This window comes from Miniopterus schreibersii (assembly GCF_964146895.1).
Source record: "Miniopterus schreibersii genome assembly, chromosome: 1".
In the NCBI taxonomy this organism is placed as follows: domain Eukaryota; kingdom Metazoa; phylum Chordata; class Mammalia; order Chiroptera; family Miniopteridae; genus Miniopterus; species Miniopterus schreibersii.
Genome location: NC_138101.1, coordinates 46,805,856 through 46,824,633, shown reverse-complemented (window position 1 = coordinate 46,824,633; position 18,778 = coordinate 46,805,856). Strand labels below are relative to the sequence as shown.

At 46.6% G+C, this 18,778-nt stretch overlaps 1 protein-coding gene across 1 annotated transcript in view; it reads right to left on the bottom strand.

Annotated features, from left to right (window-relative positions):
* BMP3 (bone morphogenetic protein 3) overlaps positions 1-10,604 on the bottom strand; it is a 28,022-nt gene extending 17,418 nt beyond the window's left edge. Inside the window, exon 1 of the mRNA XM_081147334.1 lies at positions 9,805-10,604. Coding sequence (XP_081003460.1) covers positions 9,805-10,126 — 322 coding nt within the window. The 5' untranslated portion in view covers positions 10,127-10,604. The remainder of the gene's footprint in view (positions 1-9,804) is intronic.
* Positions 10,605-18,778: the final 8,174 nt, after the last annotated feature.

Here is an 18,778-nt window from a genome sequence, read left to right as displayed (position 1 = left end):
CCGCATTTCCATGCAGGACAGGGGACTCACTATCTCTGCCTGGTCTAGATTCCCTCCTCCCCACTTTTTTAAACAATAAGCTTGAAATCTCAACCATTCCACAAAACATTCCTTGACTTTTCCAACCCACACTTTATTTTTGCTTTCTCTGACCTTAAAAGCACTTAAGTTCTGTGCAAGTCAATGTCCTTTCCCTTAAAACAACCCGAAAAATACGTAGTATTTTTAATGGACAAAAACATTAATATGAGAGGTGCATGGATTTAAGCAAATGAGTATTGGTGGTATAAATAAGAGTTAATATTTCCCTGCAAGTAGAAATATGTGATAATAATATCTAATCAATTATTGTTTTTTTTATTTTTTAGATATCATATTAACTTAACTTTTGAAACGAGTGTCTTTTCATACTCAATAACCGGAGTTTGGCAGTAGCTCCCCTCTGTTCCCCATCAGTTGTAGCACAGATAGCCATGTTCAAACAGTGAATGAAAAATGCTTCAGTGTTCACTTTTTCTATTCTTCTGAAATATTCCGATATCTATCTATTTGGAATTATTGAATCTGAAACCTAAGGTGTAATTTCTGATTAATAAGGACATAGTGACATAATAATAATATAAACAAATGGTGGGTTTTTATCAGGGTGCAAAACAATAGCTTAAGCATTCTTAGGCTGTTCATAGTCTTTGGGTACCAGGAAACATTAACTGTCTGCCGCACCAACCCAATTATATCTAGAGTTGCATGCTTAATTCTGGGTACTCTCATTTTAACTAGTTCATTCTAGAAGAGAGCAACTAGGAAAGTAACCAAGATGTTGAAGAGTCTGGAAACATTTGTATAAATTTGAGTTGATGAAATAGAAAATCATGGACTGGAGGAAACAAAAGGTTTAACAATGACATGAGCATTGTTTGCAAATACTTGAGGGGCTGCAGAGAGATCAGGGTTTCCCTTTTCAGTGTCACAGATGAGAATGTGATATAAAGGTGATAGCTGAATGGAGGAAGACTCCAAGCCAATGTAAGTTACGATTTTCTAAGTGTCTAGCCTGACACTGACACCCTTCTGTGGGACTGGGCAAACAGAAGATAGATGATCATAATTCAAGACCATTACAGGAAGATCTTTATGGTGGGGAGGGTGTGAGAGGGGAACTAGATAACCTCACAGATCCCTTGCAAAGAACTGCAACAAGCTTGATTTCCAGCTCAACCCAAATAAATGTTTTTGATGCCAAAATATAACTACCAATAGGTGGTGCTGTTTTCTAGCTGTTTGCTGGCACTGACAAAAGCTTGGATTTTCCTTGTTGGGGATACATCTACAGCAACCTATTTAGGACTGGCCATTGGCATAACCTTATTTTGAATTTTCTAGAGTCGTAGTATCTGTGAATTGAAAAGGGGCTTAGAAGTCAGGTGAGTTTCTGAACAAGCCATGCTCCCCTCTGCACACCTGTTAGAACTCTGCACCTGCTGCTGCTTCTCGCTGAAATGCCTGCACCTCCCTTGCTCTCCTTGAATTCCAGGTCTGTCTTGTAAGGCCAAGCACAGGCACTGCCTTTTGAAGCAAGCTTGTCATGACAACCACTCTTTCAGTTCAGACCCTGCCTCATTACCATCTGCATCATAGTGTTGCTCCCTCCCAAGACCATAAACTCCTTAAAGACAAGTAGTAATTAACACCAGACTCTTCAGCCCCTAGCATAGGGCCTAACTCTTAAATTGTGCTCAATAAATGCTTCTTTCATGAATAATCAGCCTGCTCATTATAGAGAAGCAAAAGCGAAGGAACACAGAAGCTAGCTGGCTAGCTAGCCATGGATTTTGGAGAGGAACCCAGGTCTTCTATTACCCATATAGATTTTTAAGGAGTTTGATTACTAAACAAAGACAGAAGATTTAGTTGTTTTCACCTGAGGACAAAGCACCTGCAGCAAATGACACCAAGGACTCAGGGAGGACACTGACTTAGGGCCGGCCGTCCCCTTGTAAGAGTTGGGCTCCTCGGGGAGGGGGGCGGCTGAGCGCTGCCGGGGGAGTGGGAGGGGAAGTTCACCTTCATACTGGCCCACGCAGGACGTTTCAAAGGCAATGAGAACACACGATGGAAAGCTTTCTATGTAAAGTCTGATTTTAAAACAAATAGACTAAATGAAATCTTGATGACTACTTAAATCCCCGGGGAGCAGGGAAAACATTTTAGTCATTCAGAAAATATGTAATGAAGAACTTTTCCCCCACTTCTTTCTCTAAACAAAGTCCAGCTGCTAGAAATGCCAGGGGTGCCTAGGACAGGGCCGCTGGCATCCATCGCCACTGGTGAAATACTTGCTGCAGGTTACGGAGGCGAGACTACAGCTTCTCTCCGCCACCCTCAGCTTTGGGGCAAAGACAAGATGGAATGTTTCTAGAACACCAAGTCATAGGTTTTTGTTTTTCTTGCAGAGTCCCAGTCAAATGGCTGAGTTTTATGGGACCTCAAAACAACCATTCTCTATGTCCAAAGTAAAACATGGCCAAAGATGATATAATGTATGTTTTTCTAGAATAGCAAAATATTAATTATTCAGTTTATCTCCTCTTAGCCTCCACCCAAGGGCATTCCCAGACTGTGAGCTCTCGGAGGGCAGACTCATGTCCTATAAATCTTTGAACTTCTAATTCTTTGCACAGAATGGAGCATTTATATCCTGCAAAATATTTGTTAAACTTGTTGAATGAACAAATGTATAAACTTACCCGATTCAAAAGTGTTTCCTACTTAACACCAAAGTGAAAACACTTTCAAGTAGTTTCAAGTTCCCAAAGTCAGCAAAAGCCCTTCTTGGGTAAGTACGCTGTGGAGTTTCCTTTCCATTCATCAGAAAAGACGCATTATTAGAACTGTGTATATAAAGTAGAATAGTATTTCCATTCAACATATATGTGGTAAAACGTCTCATGAGAAATTCTTTCATGGCAAATTTACTTTTAAAAAATCTTTTGCCTGGCTGATAGCTTTTCTACTATCTCTTCTTATCAGATCCCTTCAACAGCTAGCTCAGCTCAACTGTTAATATTTACTGAGCGCCTGCTGTGTGGCAAACCATGCCAGGTCCTCAGAATACACGAATGAGACTTGCTTTATAGGCCCCTGCTCCCATCCTCCCTCTAGCAACCCAATTAGGCCCCGAACTCTCCGCAGCTGGGAAAGAAGGGCAAGAAGTCTTGATTAACTTACTGTGAAGCCTGCTCCAGGGCCCAAACTATCCTAAGTACAGTAATATATCTTCCGGAGTGAAAGACGCTTCCCACTATACAAATCCACAAACCATTTGTTCATGGGAAGACCCACCAAAAGGGCCAGGACTCACATGTGAACGAATCTTAAATTTCAGACTCTGGTGATGATAGGATACTGAAAACTCTAGGAACATGAGCTTAGAGCAGTGTGTCTTAAACATGCGTCAGAATCACCTTGAGGGCTTGTTAAAACAAACTGCTGTGCCCCGCCTCCCAAGTTTCAGGTGGGCTTGCGTGGACCCGAGAATTTCTACCAGTTCTCAGGTGATGCTGATGTTGCTAATCCAGAGGTCATACTTTTAGAACAATTAACTTCACGAAATCACTATAAGAAAGTCAACCCTGCTCCATTCAGCCACCAAGATCAGGACAGAAAAAATAACTTCTCGAATATAGGCTTAAGATGTCATAGACTGTATTACAAGAGGACTGCCACCTCTTTCCATTTCCATTGCCACCCGGAGATTTCCTTTGTGCTCCAAACAATTGCATATTGTCAACATTTTAGGCATGTTTAAGGTTTTGTGGGGAGCTAGACCATCTCTCAAAGTATTAAGAATATTTCATTTATGTAGGGCTTCTAAACTTTTAGTGCATTTTCACATTCATTTTCTCAATTGAGTTCCACCATTCCATTTGAGTGGCACAGTAGGTGTGACAACCCATTTGAAGAAACTAGGTCTAGCGATATTAGATGACTTTATTAATTAGCAGTTCAGCCAAAATTAACATTTAGTAGATCTCTTAACTCTTAGCCTAAGGTAATTGAAAAGTCAAAACTCTAGGAATCTCTTCTCTAATTGAAAACCATCCTTTTTTTTTTTTTTTTAAATCCATGCCTAAGTGCAGCAATTACACACAATTCTTTAGGTTAATTCCATGTGATTAAAGTATTCTTTGAAGAAAAGCAAATAAGGTCATATTAGCCCTCAGGTGTTTTTAACTGTAAAATCAGAGGACTGGACAAAGAACTTTGCATGTTTAAAACTATTGGGTGGAATTATTTTATAAAAGAAATATTTAACAGAACCTTACTTAGTAAAGTAAGAAGAACTTCCTGAAGCTGGTAATACAGGAATATCAGTTTGTCCAAACACTTTTGTTTCAGAGTGTGACCAAATAAAATCAAGGCACTACATTTACTGCAATTCTGTTGCCAAGAAAAGATGAATCTTAAGGGGAGGTGGAACACTGAAGGCATCAAACACACCATTATCGCTTGGTTCTATGACCTACATGTGGATGTTTTAGATAAATAAAGAGACATCCACACTTTTAAAGATAATATCCCTGAAAATATGTTAGCAGGAGTGCTGCTTTAAGTACCAGTATGCTACGACACAACCGCTACTAACATGTGAATAGACTAGAAATTTTATGGATTTCTCAATGTATTCCGCACATGAGAGCTCTTCAGTTACATTGTCATCATTTACCACTGTCCAAAGTAGATCTTATCCTGCTGTACTTTTGACACTTGATTAATATTATGTCAATGTTTCCATTACAAAATTCTATTTTCATGGGTTCAGAACATAATCTAAAAAATTCCCTCTGAATTGAAACTTGGCATAGGAAAGTCCAAGCTGAGACTATTTTGTGATGCCAAACTTCTTTCCACTACTACCACAAAATAAAGTTATTAAGATACTGATTACTAGGATATACAAACTGAAAAATGGGGAAGCCATCAGAATTTGAAAAGTTCTGATGTTGTAGTACAAAAATCCTGAAAAGTGAATAAAAAATATATGCAAAGTTGCTCATTAATTTTTACTAGGCTTTTTGGATAGGTATGGTTTTATTATACCCAATAAATACAACAAACAATGGGGATTTAATTGGTGTCTTGAGTAAATGTGTCTTTAATCAAGGAATTAATGGTTACAAAACATTAACAAAGTGATGTGTATGATCTTTAGTAAAATTTTCCACAAATAAAGTGGCTTTTCTTTTAAAAAAATAATACAAGTTGTAAAATAATAAATATCAATCCTATAGAAAACAATGAAGAATAATTTACAAAGAAACAGAGAAAATGAAGTTTAATGATAGAGAGAGTCTTAAAAAATTACATTCACAGACGTTTAACACATGAGAGTAGGATTATGATACAATGCAAATTGGACCCAAGTCCAAAAGTAACAATATAAGTACACTCCTGAAATAGGTCCTATCAGGAAATGAGACAATTTTCTCTTGAATTTTGCATATTTTCTTTCTTGAGAAATCAGGGAGGCTCTGAACCAGTGTTTTCCTAACAAGATATCTTAGAACCACAGTTCTCTAAAATGCTCTCTCAGGGAGAAAGTGATCCAATCTTAAGGGAGCTCACTAGCACTTAAAGACTCATAGGAAAGAAAACTGATCATTTCCCCCAAAACTTATTTGACCATGGAACCCAATTTTATGTAACACCTGTTAACGTTTACCAAAGACACCCTTTTTACCAAATTTTCTCCTAGAAAATTTGATCAGATTATTAGAAACACTAGGTTTTGAGATGAGCTCAATTATATTTGAAAATTGTCTGGCAATACATCATGATGCCCATTTCTTCTTCCTTGTTGGAGTTGGACTTGGTTTCTTTAAAGCCTCTTTCAAATATGAAATTCTATAATATCAAAATGCTGAAGAGCATATTCGACACTTATGTCCCTAATTTATTTTTAGAAACGTCTGACCTGGCTCAAGCAAGTGTTTATGAACTTCTACTGCTTAGATAAAATGTACGTGACCCTCTTAATATATTCTTAAATTGTGTTCTTAATATGTTCATATTTTTAATGTACAAATATTCCATGAGTGAATTATCTGCTGAGGGGATTTTTTTCCCTTGACCCTCATGGTCTCTTGGTGTCTTTGAGTGTGTCTAATTATACTAAAAAGCTAAATTTAAATTATTTTATATGCAACCCATTCTCCTTCTCCTTTCCATTAGCATGGATAATCAAGAATTCATGGTATTATGGATTTTTAAATGTCAGAGACTGTAAAGCTGTCTTGCCTATTACAGTAAAAACTTCATTAAGGGCTATCCCGTATTCCAAGGGATGTGTAATTCAAAGCAGCTGCGCATCCCCCGCCCCCTCTCCAGATGTACTATTGTCTTTTGAATAAAAACATCAGATAATCTAAGTACTCTTTAATTTCAAGCCTCGTTTCTAGGTGCCAGGAATTTCAAGGTAACTATGTTTTAACAAAGTTGTTGTATCCCCTGCCCATCAAACCTGTCAAAAATGGTGCCTTCCCACCGGCCCCTGTTTTACAGGAATGGCTCCTATTGGAGTGATCCTTCAGCCCTGAATTGTCTTTCCCAAAGCCTATGTTTAGCCTTGCACGTCAGAAACTCGTCCAGTGATATATATACTTTTCTATTTTTAAAGACTTTTGGTCATAATAGGAATGACTCTCCCCTTTCTCACTTTTGGGTCTAGAATACCTCGATTTTCTTTCATCCACAAAGTCTGTGTGTGTGTGTGTTTTTAAATGTGACACATATCCACTGAAATGCAATCTTCTGTACTTATATGTCATAAATTAAAATAATGAGTTTCCTAATAATAACACGTGTGCTTTAATTGCTTTTCCTAAAGGGGTTCAATTTATGATGAAGAAAAATAAGATTAAGTGACTATGGGAACGGTGAGAAACTAATGGACACAAAGTATGTATCTTAAAAGATCAAGCCAGGAGCAAACCTCATGTAAACTATCCTTCTTTTATTACAGAGTAGCCAAGGACAACTTAAGCTAAGATGAAAACAAAAGCGGAGTTCATGCCCCTCTTGTCTTCCTTCAAGATGGTGTGTTTTTTTAAGCTGAACTTCTCTGTCATCAATAATTTTGTAAATTACCTTTTACAAAGGAAAGATAAAACCTGTCTTTATGTAAACCCTGACACATCACATAGAGACTTAGGAGCGTTCCAACCCGAACGGTTTTGGCACACCAGCTGCCCAGCACCGAGGCCGGAGAAGGGGGCTGGCAGAAAGTGTATTTAGGACGAACGCCACCCACCATCAAGTAATGGTTTAAGTAGAAAGTAATCAGAGGGAGACCACAGCAGCTAAATTTCAACCGAAGATATTCTAGGTTTAGAACAATAAATAATTGTAATCAGGTATGTTCCAAGTAGCAAATAGGGCTCTAAGGCTATAACTCTGCCTGAATAAGCACTTGGAAAGTCTGCCGGATCAGCAGCTACCCATATAAACAGCGTCCCACCTGACCCTCCGTTAAAATCGGGAACACCGTCGGTACAGAGAAGCCCATATGTTGTGAAATCCAAACACCATGGACTAGAAAACATATCTACGTCACTAACGCAGACAGCATTTGTCACCTATATCAGAACACAGGTCACAGGACGAAGGGTGTTATGGAAAAGCTGATACAGAAAAGGAGAGGGGCACACATGAAAGCCTTAGCACCTTCCTGGGGCCCTGCCTTATTAGAGCCAGAGCTGCCTTATAATAAGGTCCTTTTACTGTGTTAGTAACTAAACACTCTTGGAAGGGGTCCAACTCGAACCACCTCCGCAGGAGTCTCCAGTGTAGTAACATGACACTCGGGCTTCCACAAAAAACAGTGTCCACGTTTGATGAATAAGTCATTAAGACAGTCTCTAGGATGCTAACGGGATTACCTTTCTTATCAGGGCACACAGCCTTGTATATATGCTCCGAGCTGCAATTCATCATTTCTGGGCAACTTCTGGCCCCCGTATCAGAGTTTATCATTGGATGGTACACGACTACGGTGAGGCAGATAAGGGACACTTTGAAATTATAACGCACGAAAGGAGCTGAAGCCACAAAGCGCATGGAGCCTGAGCTATTCAGTTCCTGATCCATCTCCCACTCAAGGTTCACTCAGCCTAAAACAAACATACAGAAATTATGCAATATGTGTGAATGAAACAAACGCACATTTCACCTCCAAATCTTGTGATTCATACTAAAAGTGAAACTTGATACAAAAAATACTATTCTTCTCTTGGGTGCCTCAGCTACTCCCTAGGAACAGTACCAAGAAAATGAATATCAAAGTGACAATGATTCGAGCATCTTCACGCATCCACCTGCCTCGCCCACCCAGCTTCCTTCCAGGTCTTGCTCCCGCATCACCCCCTCCCCGAGCTCTGCCCTCAGCCCTGCCCTGCAGCGAACAGCCCTGGCCGGTGTGGCCCCCGTCAGGGCAGCCTCCTCACGTGGCTGGTGTGCCCGGGAGGACCCGGGGCAGGTTTCTGTTGCCTTAGCAGAGGCCAGCTCCTTACAGATCATGCTCAGGGTTTGAAGAGAAAGTGAAATCTGGTTCAGCTCAGACTTTCGCTAAAGACTCCCGCATTCGAAAGCATAATTCACATTTATTGTAAATGTCATCATGCCTATGAGCTCTAGAGTGTATTTACAGTGTCAGCCCAGGGCTTTCCTTGATGGATGCTTTGGTTTTCCCTTTTTCCAGGAGTCCTACATATCAAAGCGTTGGGAGATTTCTTTCTAGTGATTCTGACAGACTTGATAGAGCATGAGGCATGGCCTCCTGACTTGAACACTCTTGGCTATTTTTCAACGGTTCACTGAAGACAGGCTTTGCAGTTATGTTTCCCTCCATCGCCAAAGCACTGAACACACACACAAAAAAGCCTGGTTGCATCCCCCAAGCATGCACACCGAGTTAATGTCCAGGAAACTTTCCCTCCAGCTGCTGCGCGCTGGGCCGGCTGCTAGCAGCGGCTCCCCTCGCCGCAGGGGCCAGGGGGACCCTTGTTAAGCCGTGACTTTCAGTCCACAGTGATCTGTGTGCTGAAAAATGGGATGAGCAGATTTTCATCGGCAGGCGCCGGGAGGTGTTTCCATCCTGCGCTCCCCCTCGCTCAGGGGGATGGTACAACCCTATTTGCCCAGATGGGTTTTAAGGAATAGAAACACCCGAGCACCTGGCTTAGTTTGTGTGTTTGCCACCAAGGGACTATCAAGTAAAAAGTGCCAACTATAGTAACACGGAGGACTGGAGGGGGGGCAGGGTCTGGAGAAGCGGGTGTCTGCAGGCGGAGGAAGGCGGCTGGTGCCAGTGCGAACTTTCCTCTCCCCGCGGCGCGGCGGACAGAAAATGACCTCCGCTCTGGGTCAACGCGGCTCAAGCCCAGTCCGGGGGGATTCCCGCCAACCGACTTGAAAACATCAACACGAGCACCCCAGAGGGGCTCGGGCCCCCCAGGGCGAGAGGGCTGCGCCGGGCGGGGGGGGTCCGCTTCCCTCCCCGCGCGGCCCCCGCGCCCCGGCTGCCCGGAGCCCTTCTCTCCAACGACCCCCCCAGCCGGGCTCAGCCGGCTGCCTCGCGGGCGAAATGCGGGGCGCGGCGGGAAACGGGGTTCGGAGGGCGGCTGCGGAGGGTGAGGGCAGGTCTCTAGGAAGCACTTCCGAGCCCGGGGCAGACGAGAGGGCTGCGGGGGGCCCGGGGTGGGGAGATCTGGGGAGGGAATGAGGAAGGGGTGCTCCTGGGACACTCACCTGCTGCTCCGGCCCGAAAGCTGCGAACCGTGTTGCCTTCGCGCAGGGGCTGGGGCCGCGGGGGCTGCGCGCCCGGCTCGGGGGACCCCGGGGTCCGCGCCGCCCGCGGCCCGCCGCCGCTGTACCTGTCATAGAGCCGCAGCATGTGCGCCGCCACCTGGTCCCGCGGCCGCGGCGCGGGGCCGGGGCCGCCACCTGCTGAGCGGTCGCGGGGCACCGTCTGGCCGAGCTCTGGGAAACGCGGCTTCGGCCTCTCTCCGCGCGCCAGGCTCAGGCAGAAGCAGCCCAGCCACAGGCACAGCAGCCTGCGCGCCCCGGCCATGGCGGGGTCCCGGGGCGCGGCCGCTCCTGGCGTCGCGGGGGACCCTCCGAGGGAGCGAGGGGCGCCGAGCGACGGGGTCGATCGCCAAACTCGCTGGGGCGAGAGCGCCCGGAGGTCCGGACGCTGCCTGAGCCCGACGGCGACGAGCCCCACTTTCTGCGCCGGAGGGTCGCGGGCCGGCAGGTGGGCTCTTCCCGGCGGCGGCGCGGGCTCCGCGGGCGCCTCCCTCGCTCCGGCGCCGAGAAAGGGCTCAGGTCGCGGCGCGCGCGGCCGGCGCGCTTCCCGGGTCGGTCGCTACCTTTCCTCCCCGCTTGACTTTCGGGCGCACCCGTCGGAAGCGCGGCGCTGGGGACCCGGGCGGGCGCGGCGCGGGGCGCGGGGCGCGGGGCGCGGAGCGCGGAGCGGGGCGCGCGCCGGGGCGGGAGGGCGCTCGCTCGCCGGTTCCAGGGATTGGAGCAGCCGCGGGCGGCCAGCGGAGTTTTGAGAGTGAGCGAGTGCGTGCGTGCGTGTGTGCGTGCGTGTGTGTGTGTGTGTGTGTGTGCGTGTGTGTGCGTGTGAGAGAGAGAGAGAGGGGGGGGGGGAGGGAGGGAGGGAGGGACGGAGAGAGGGAGAGAAGGAGAGGGAGAGACAGACAGACAGAGAGATTGCCTGGCTCCTTCCTCGGGCCGATCTGCACAGTCCGCAGCCAGCCTCGCCCTGTCCCTCGCCGGCTGCTTGGACCCTACTGCAGCCGGGACCGGAGGGACCGGGGAAGTAACCAGCAAACCAGCAGAGGGAGGGAAAGAAAAGGAAGTAGGAGTGGTGGTGGCTGGGGAGAGGAGGGGGAAGGAGAAGCTGTAGGAGGACAGAGGGTAGGCGAGACCGTTTGTTGTTGTTCAATCCCCTTCAAGAACATTGGTTGTGCCCTGGCCAGCAAGCGGGCAAAGGGAAAATAAACTTCTCCCTGGCGTTTTTCTCCTGGTTCCATTGAAAATCAAGATGTGCACGCCGTCCTCGCTCCCTGCGCGCCAGGTTCCCTCCCTGCACCTGCGCCCCTGCAGCGCAGCTGTCCCCTCCTCTCGGAGAAGCCGCCCGTCGCAGCTCCTTCCCTCCGGCATCTTTCCCCTTTCGTCTTCCCCCACCCCCAGGAGGAAAAAATGTGCGAGTCAATCCCACTGTAGAAACAAATAAACAAGCAGACAACCACGAGCACCCTCCGGATTCCCTCACCCCCCCCCCCCCCAGGAGGTGTCTCTGCAGGACAGTGGGCGGTGGGGAAACACACGGGCGTCTGGGAGACCCCGAATCCAAAGCCCACACTTAGAGCTGCTGAGATCCCTCCTCACTCCCTCTTTTCCTGGCTGTAAGATGCGAGGAAGCGCCCAGCTAACGTTTTACCCCACACTTACCATGCCCTAGGCACTCGTTCTTTATATTTCACGTGTATTGTCTTTAAAGAATTTTCACAAGGAAGCCCATGTTACAGATTAGGAAACTGAGGCACAAGGACACTCGTAGATGGCTGAGCTGAGCTCCAAACTCAGGGAGTCTGACTCCTGGGCTCAGGCCCTTAATGGTCACATTGTTAGTCATTAGAAAGTAGCATTTATAGTGAAGTGTCAATGTAACAATTCATGGACATGTTCTTATCACAGTGTCTGTCCTGGTGCGCAGAAGCTCTCAGCAAATGTCTGTTGCAGCTGCCTTTTCCCTTTTGGGGAGGAGAATGGGGATTATTGAAAAGAAGACAGGTCAGGGGACCACACTGAGCTTCCAAGTCTCCGTTTCTTCTTTGAAGGTAAGGACACATCCCTTTTAGAGTTTTGTTTGGATGGAATTACAGTGCTAAAGTGACTGGCACACTGACTAGCTTTTCGTTGGGGCTCAATCTCGTATTATCCAAAATTTATCCCAAATGCAGGCTACATTCTACCCACTCAGTCACTTCTCAACCCATTGCAGTTGGGTTTTGCCTTTTTAGCCCCCCTTGGGACTGTTCTGCAGATAGTAACACTTACTTCGAGGGTGGTTGTGAGGATTATATGAGATCCTGTGTGATCTTTTGCTTAGCTTTTGTGATTTAATAAGGAAGACCGGATTGCAAAATTCAATAGGCCCTGGAAATTCTCTCCCGCTTTGTATTCCCCTGTGAATCTGGTTCTTTCCCTCTCCTGCCTGCTCCCCATCAGTTCTGTGAGCCCTCTCCTCTTTCTAGGCCTGTCTCCAGTGCTCCTCACATCTTTATACTCTGCCCTGGGAGGATCTAAATTAAGAAGAAAAATCTACTGCCTTGGTGGTCACCTCTGACCTTTAAATGTACAGTTCTGGGTCTCCCCCAGCCCCCGTCCACATTGCCAAAATTTTATCTTCCTGCTCTTTGAAACCATCCCTGAGACCGCTCTTCCTCTAGCTCTAGTGCAAATGTCTATGGCAGCCTTTGTCACTGTGTAGTCGAATGAGTCTTCATTTGTAGAAACTACTGTGGGCGCATGTCTTCAATGCCTACCTCCATTTCTCCTAGATGTATGTACTTCACCTTACTTGCACTCCCATTTCCTTACTTGAGCCATAAGTATAAGATAATAGTTCCTGTCCCACAGGGTTGTTGTCAAGAAGCATTAGAGAGTCCATGTCAAGTCCAGTGGCCAGCACATAGCAAATGCCAAAGTCAGTTATAAGCTAAGGGAGACCCTTGCATGTTTTTGTCTAAAGCAGTGGTCAAGCCATACTCAGCTTTATATTTTAGTGAGATGCTGATGCATTCAGAATAAGCAAAGTAACAAGATGTTAAGCAGGTAGAATACACCCTACTCCGGACTCTCACCTGTAATTGCAGGACTGGAAAAGAGCGTGTGGATAGAAGCCAGCAAACTGAAGGGCACATGTAGTATCTAAATCCTGGACAGAAAGTGTCTCATTTGCAACTAACTTACATCCAAGAAGACGGAGCAGGGGACGGCACAGATGAAGCCACACAGCAGCATCATTTCTAGCAATGACAAATAAATGGCACCCATGCCATACCCTCTGAGTGACCTCCTGGGGAACTGAACTGAAAGCAAATTGAATTGTAAGTAATAGGTCTGTCATCGGAACACCTGGAGATACCATCTTGGGATACTTCACAACCACAGCAGAGTGTTGCTTTTATCAAAGGCCACAGAATCTCAGATCTGGATGGATTAAATTGTCTCAGAATGCTGGCATCTTTACATGCCTTCCCCCACAAGGAATAAATTATCAGATTCATGATTCTGGCTGAACATCTGGCCTAAATGATGTGTGGAGGATTTGCAGCTATTCAAAGAGGAACTTCAGAATTCAATATGATGTTGGTACAAGTGCCTTGTGTCTGGTTTTTTGTTAGTATGCTTAATTAAAATTTGTTTTATATTTTAACAATAGCTATTTCTTATTCTATGCTAGAGAGTGTCACTGTTACAGCCAACCTCTGAATCAGAGGACACTTGTCTTTTCCTAAACACAAGGAGAGTTAAAGGAAGACATTTCTCTCTCCCTCTTCCCAGGTGTGACTACTGAGGGCAGTTCTGGGGGTCTGATTCCAGGCATTTTTCTCTGCATTTACACACACACACACGCTCACACACACACACACACACACACACACACTCATATGCAGGGAGTGTCACTCATATGCATCTCCCACCCGCAGTTCCCCACTCACAGTGTGTCCTGGGCATGTCCCTCTCCTGTTTTCTGTTCAGCATGTGTTTCATTCTGCACATCCTTATTACTCATTTACCCTGTATCAGTCACCGCCAGTTAAGAGACACAAGTTTCAAAAAATCAGTTTGGGATTTCAGTGCATTCTGTTGAGTTGAGCTCTATTTTTGACCACAAAACTCATTGTGTGTGTGTGTGTGTGTATTATGCATGTCTTTATTGGCCTTCTTAAGCACTACATACATTTATTTTCTAAAAACTTCCCATCAACAATTGCTATTGAATTCTTATGTACAGCTGCATTAGCAGTTGTGGAAAAAATATATAAGGAGAGCGTGCCTCAGGTTTGGAGGAGTTTACCTTCTGGTAGGTGAACCAAGGAAACCCACACAGGACCATTAACAATAATGGGAGAAGTATTAATAGTGTATTTAGCCTTGTTTTGTAGACTGTGTCACAGTTTGCTGGTCAGTGGAAAGGAGACCAATGGGAGAGAGAGTAGCCAGGGAAAATTCCTTGGAAAAGCTGGGGTTTTACGTAGCCAGATATTAAAGGAGTCAGACTTAAAGGACTTGTCATTTAGGAAAGAGTAACAGTGAGCAGCTGTCTCAGACATGAGAATGAGCTGTCATGGGCAGTGTCTGCGGGGACAAATGGCTAACCTGATTTGCATGGAGTGTATGTTCTGGAAACCACAGAGATGGGATGTAGGGTGGAAGGCGTTCATGGGGGACCTTGAATGCTAGATCAGGGGAACGCAGAGAACCATAGAAAGTTTTTGAGAACAGAAGGTTTTCTCATGCTTAAAACTGTCCAAAATGGTCTGGAAGGTTTTAATAGCTAATAAATGTCCTGCCTCTAGAAGATTATTTTAGGCTAGAGAGAAATTTTAGAGCTGATTCAACTATCAGGACGTTGATCGAAGATATTTAAAATCCTATTATTTGCAAACTTATTTGGCTGCAGATAAAAAATACATATAAATACTGTATATACCTGATTTATAGTGGCTTAAACATATAGGGGTTATTTGCCATCCTGTTGTAAGGAGCCTGCAGTTAAGGAGCCCTTGGTATTTGCGTTAGTGGCTTGACAATGTCATTGCTAGTGTTTTTGTGACTCACATATCATTTCCTTCTTTCTTGCTGCCTCAGTCAGAGTCACCAGGTGACTCCTGCCACTCCAGCCATTCAGCTTTTGCTCAAGGGAGAAAGGAGGAAAGGGCAGGCACCAGCTAGATCTTCTGTCATCAGGAAAAGCAAAAGCTCTTTCAGAGCCCTGGCAAGTATCTCTTATATCTCACTGATCAAAATTTTATGACATGGTCACCTCTACCTGCATGGGGGTCTAGGGAATCAGGAATCTTGTCTGGGCCCGGGCACATTGCCACTGCAAATAGAATCTGAGTTCAGCTGTCAAGAAGGAAGGGGCAATAGAAAATGTGAGGTAGCTAATAGGTCTTATATGACGACCCTTCCAACGGGAGTCTATGAATCTTCAGTCCATTTCTTAGTTTTTTTCAATTCTGCCTGTGAACTTTAGTTTTTTTCCTATTCTAAAGACAAAACAAAAAACCTCCACCAACATTCTTTATCTGTTTAGCAAATCTTATCACTTTTTCTTTGATCTATGAACTTCTTTCAAAAGTAGTCTACACCCAACATTTCACTTTCTCACTACCTATAATCACATACTTCCTTTATTTCTTACTATCTGTAATATGATCCTTGTACTCTACAGAAACTGTTCTGTATTAGGCACTCAACTTTTAATCACCAATCCAACAGCCCCCTAAGTCTTCATCCTGGTTTCTCTTTGTTTGACACTATTTACCACTCTCTCGTGAAAACTCCCTTTCTTTATCTTATGTATGGGACACTATTCTGGTTCCTTTCTATCTTTTTGATTACTCTTACCTTTGTTTCATTCACTCAACAAATATTTAGTGTCTGTTGTGTTCTTGACATTTAATTTGGTGTTGAGACTATGAGGTGAAATGGCCCCTGTCCTCTGAAAGTGTAGTCAACTGGGAAGATAGGAATATTACCACTTAAGAAACCTTAAGATAATTTTGATTGGCTAAGTAAGGCAGAAAGTGCTGCATGGAGGAGTCTCACGTAAACCGAGACTTGAAAGATAATATGTGGTTTTTCAGGACTATTTCAGATAGGATGTTCCAGGCAGAGGAAGCATCGAGAACACAGACATGGGAGAGGCCTTTCTTCTGGGATCTTCTTTGAATTTCATACCCATCTTTCTTTTCTTTCTTTTTTAAAAAAATATATATCTTTATTGATTTCAGAGAGAGGAAGGGAGAGGGAGAGAGAGATAGAAACATCAATGATGAGTCATTGATCGGCTGCCTCCTGCACCCTCCAACTGGGATCGAGCCCGCAACCCGGGCATGTGCCCTGACCGGGAATCGAACCGAGATCTCCTGGATCCTAGGTCCATGCTCAACTGCTGAGCCACGCCCGGCTGGGCCATACCCATCTTTCTTTCCAGTTATTTCCTCAGCTAACTCACTTTAGCTATACACTTTTATTTATCAGGAACTCAAAAAATGACTCTCTAACCTAAGCTTCTCTACAGAATTTCAGATTCCTATTTTTATAAACTTGTGGATATCTTGTTGGCATTATAAGTTGTGTGCATCTGAAATGAAACCGGTCGTGTCCTCCCATCTTATTTTTGGTTTCCGTTCTTCTATGAATGGCATCTTTCTCCTTTCATCCATCCAGGTTCCAGGTCTTAGACTCACACTCACCGGCTCCCTCTCTCCCCACCAAGTCGCATCCAGTGCTAACTCACGTAGAGCCTTTCTCTTGGTTGTCCCCGCCATCTGTCATCTTTATTTTCATTGAAACCACGTTCACTTAGTTACTAATTTATTCTAATCTAGACTAGTTTCATGGTCCCCCAAATGGCTTCCAGCTCTTCCTCACTCCAACTGTATTTGATTTCTACTGCTGTGTAAAAAATTACCACAAACGTAGAGGCTTAAAACAGCACCCACTTGCTATCTCCCGGCTCTGTGGGCCAGAAGTCCAGCTGGGCTCGCCTGGGTTCTCCGCTCAGGGTCTCACGTTCAAGGTGTTGGGTAGGCGGTGTTCCCGTCTGAAAGCTCCCAGTGAGAATCCTCTTCTGAGCTCAGTCACGTGTTGCTTTACACAACACTTAGGGACTGACGTCTTCCCTTCTTTGCTGGCTGTTACCAGACTTGTTATCTGCTGTGTCTGCCATGGAATCCCCTCCATTTCAAGCCACCATTGGAGAACTCCTTGCATGTTGAATTTAGTACTTCTATCTTTCTCCAGAAAGGGTTCATATCTTTTTAAGCGACATGCCTGAGGCCAGGCCCAGCAAGGAGAGCCTCCCTTTCTTAAATTCAATTTTGTTGTATAACAGAAGCTAATCTCATTTTCTCCACGGCTCCCTCTTACACTGAAGCTGCAGGGGCCGTGCAAATGACCGCCATCGCTGTAGAAGCCACCTCCCACAGCCACCCTCTCCGCACTGCCAGCAGGCTCGGCCTCTAAGACTTCACTCAGTAATGTTATAGACTTTCTCAAAAATTAGTAAGTAGTTGACCGTTGCTGACTACATTTAAACCAAACCACACCGAACCTCAGTGTCGTATTCGTGGCCGTCCGCAGTCCGTCCTCAGCCGAGCCCCTGCAGCGCCCCCTGCTGTCCCGCAGGCGCCCCGCGCTGCGGCCGGCACGTGGTCTTTCCCGCCGGCCTCTCGCTGGCGTCCTCTGCGGGGCGGGCGCTGCTCCGGCCTCTGACAGCGCCAGCGCCGGGAAGCGAGCCCTAAGCAGCCCGTGAGCGCCCGGGCCTCTGGTCCTCGGAGCACTCAGTCCCTCTCATGGCACCTGGCTTCTGTCATCCGCTGCTTGTTTGCTTTCATGAAGAAAGGGCTGCTTCGCTAGTAAAGCCCGTCTCCCGGGGCTGGCGGTGAGGGGGAGACATCCACCTGGGGAGCGGTGGCTGGACTCTCGCTCTCCCTCCGCAGAGATCTGCCGTCTGCCTGATCTCTCCCCGGCTGGTTCCTGCTCTTACTGCCACACCGCACAGGGGGATCCTGCCACCGGCCCTGCGGGATCCTGCCACCTGCCCTGAGGGATCCTGCCACCGGCCCTGAGGGATCCTGCCACCCGCCCTGAGGGATCCTGCCACCCGCCCTGAGGGATCCTGCCACCGGCCCTGCGGGATCCTGCCACCGGCCCTGAGGGATCCTGCCACCGGTCCTGAGGGATCCTGCCACCGGCCCTGAGGGATCCTGCCACCGGCCCTGAGGGACCCTGCCACTTGCCCTGAGGGATCCTGCCACCGGCCCTGAGGGACCCTGCCACTTGCCCTGAGGGATCCTGCCACCCGCCCTGAGGGATCCTGCCACCGGCCCTGAGGGACCCTGCCACTTGCCCTGAGGGATCCTGCCACCCGCCCTGAGGGATCCTGCCACCGGTCCTGAGGGATCCTGCCACCGGCCCTGAGGGATCCTGCCACCTGCCCCGAGGGATCCTGCCACCGGCCCTGAGGGATCCTGCCACCCGCCCTGAGGGATCCTGCCACCGGCCCTGTGGGATCCTGCCACTTGCCCTGAGGGATCCTGCCACCCGCCCCGAGGGATCCTGCCACTGGCCCTGAGGGATCCTACCACCCACCCTGAGGGATCCTGCCATCTGCCCTGAGGGATCCTGCCACCCGCCCTGAGGGATCCTGCCACCTGCCCTGAGGGACCCTGCCACCTGCCCTGAGGGATCCTGCCACCCGCCCTGAGGGATCCTGCCACCTGCCCTGAGGGACCCTGCCACCTGCCCTGAGGGATCCTGCCACTCCTTCTCACTCAGCTGGCTAAGCCCGCACACACAGTTCATCCTTAATTTTTGTCACGGAGTCGAGGCAAGCCTAGACTTGGAAATAATCATGGACTAAAGGTTTGTGGAAATAAACACAGATCAACAGACAACTCTGTAATCTGGCTTA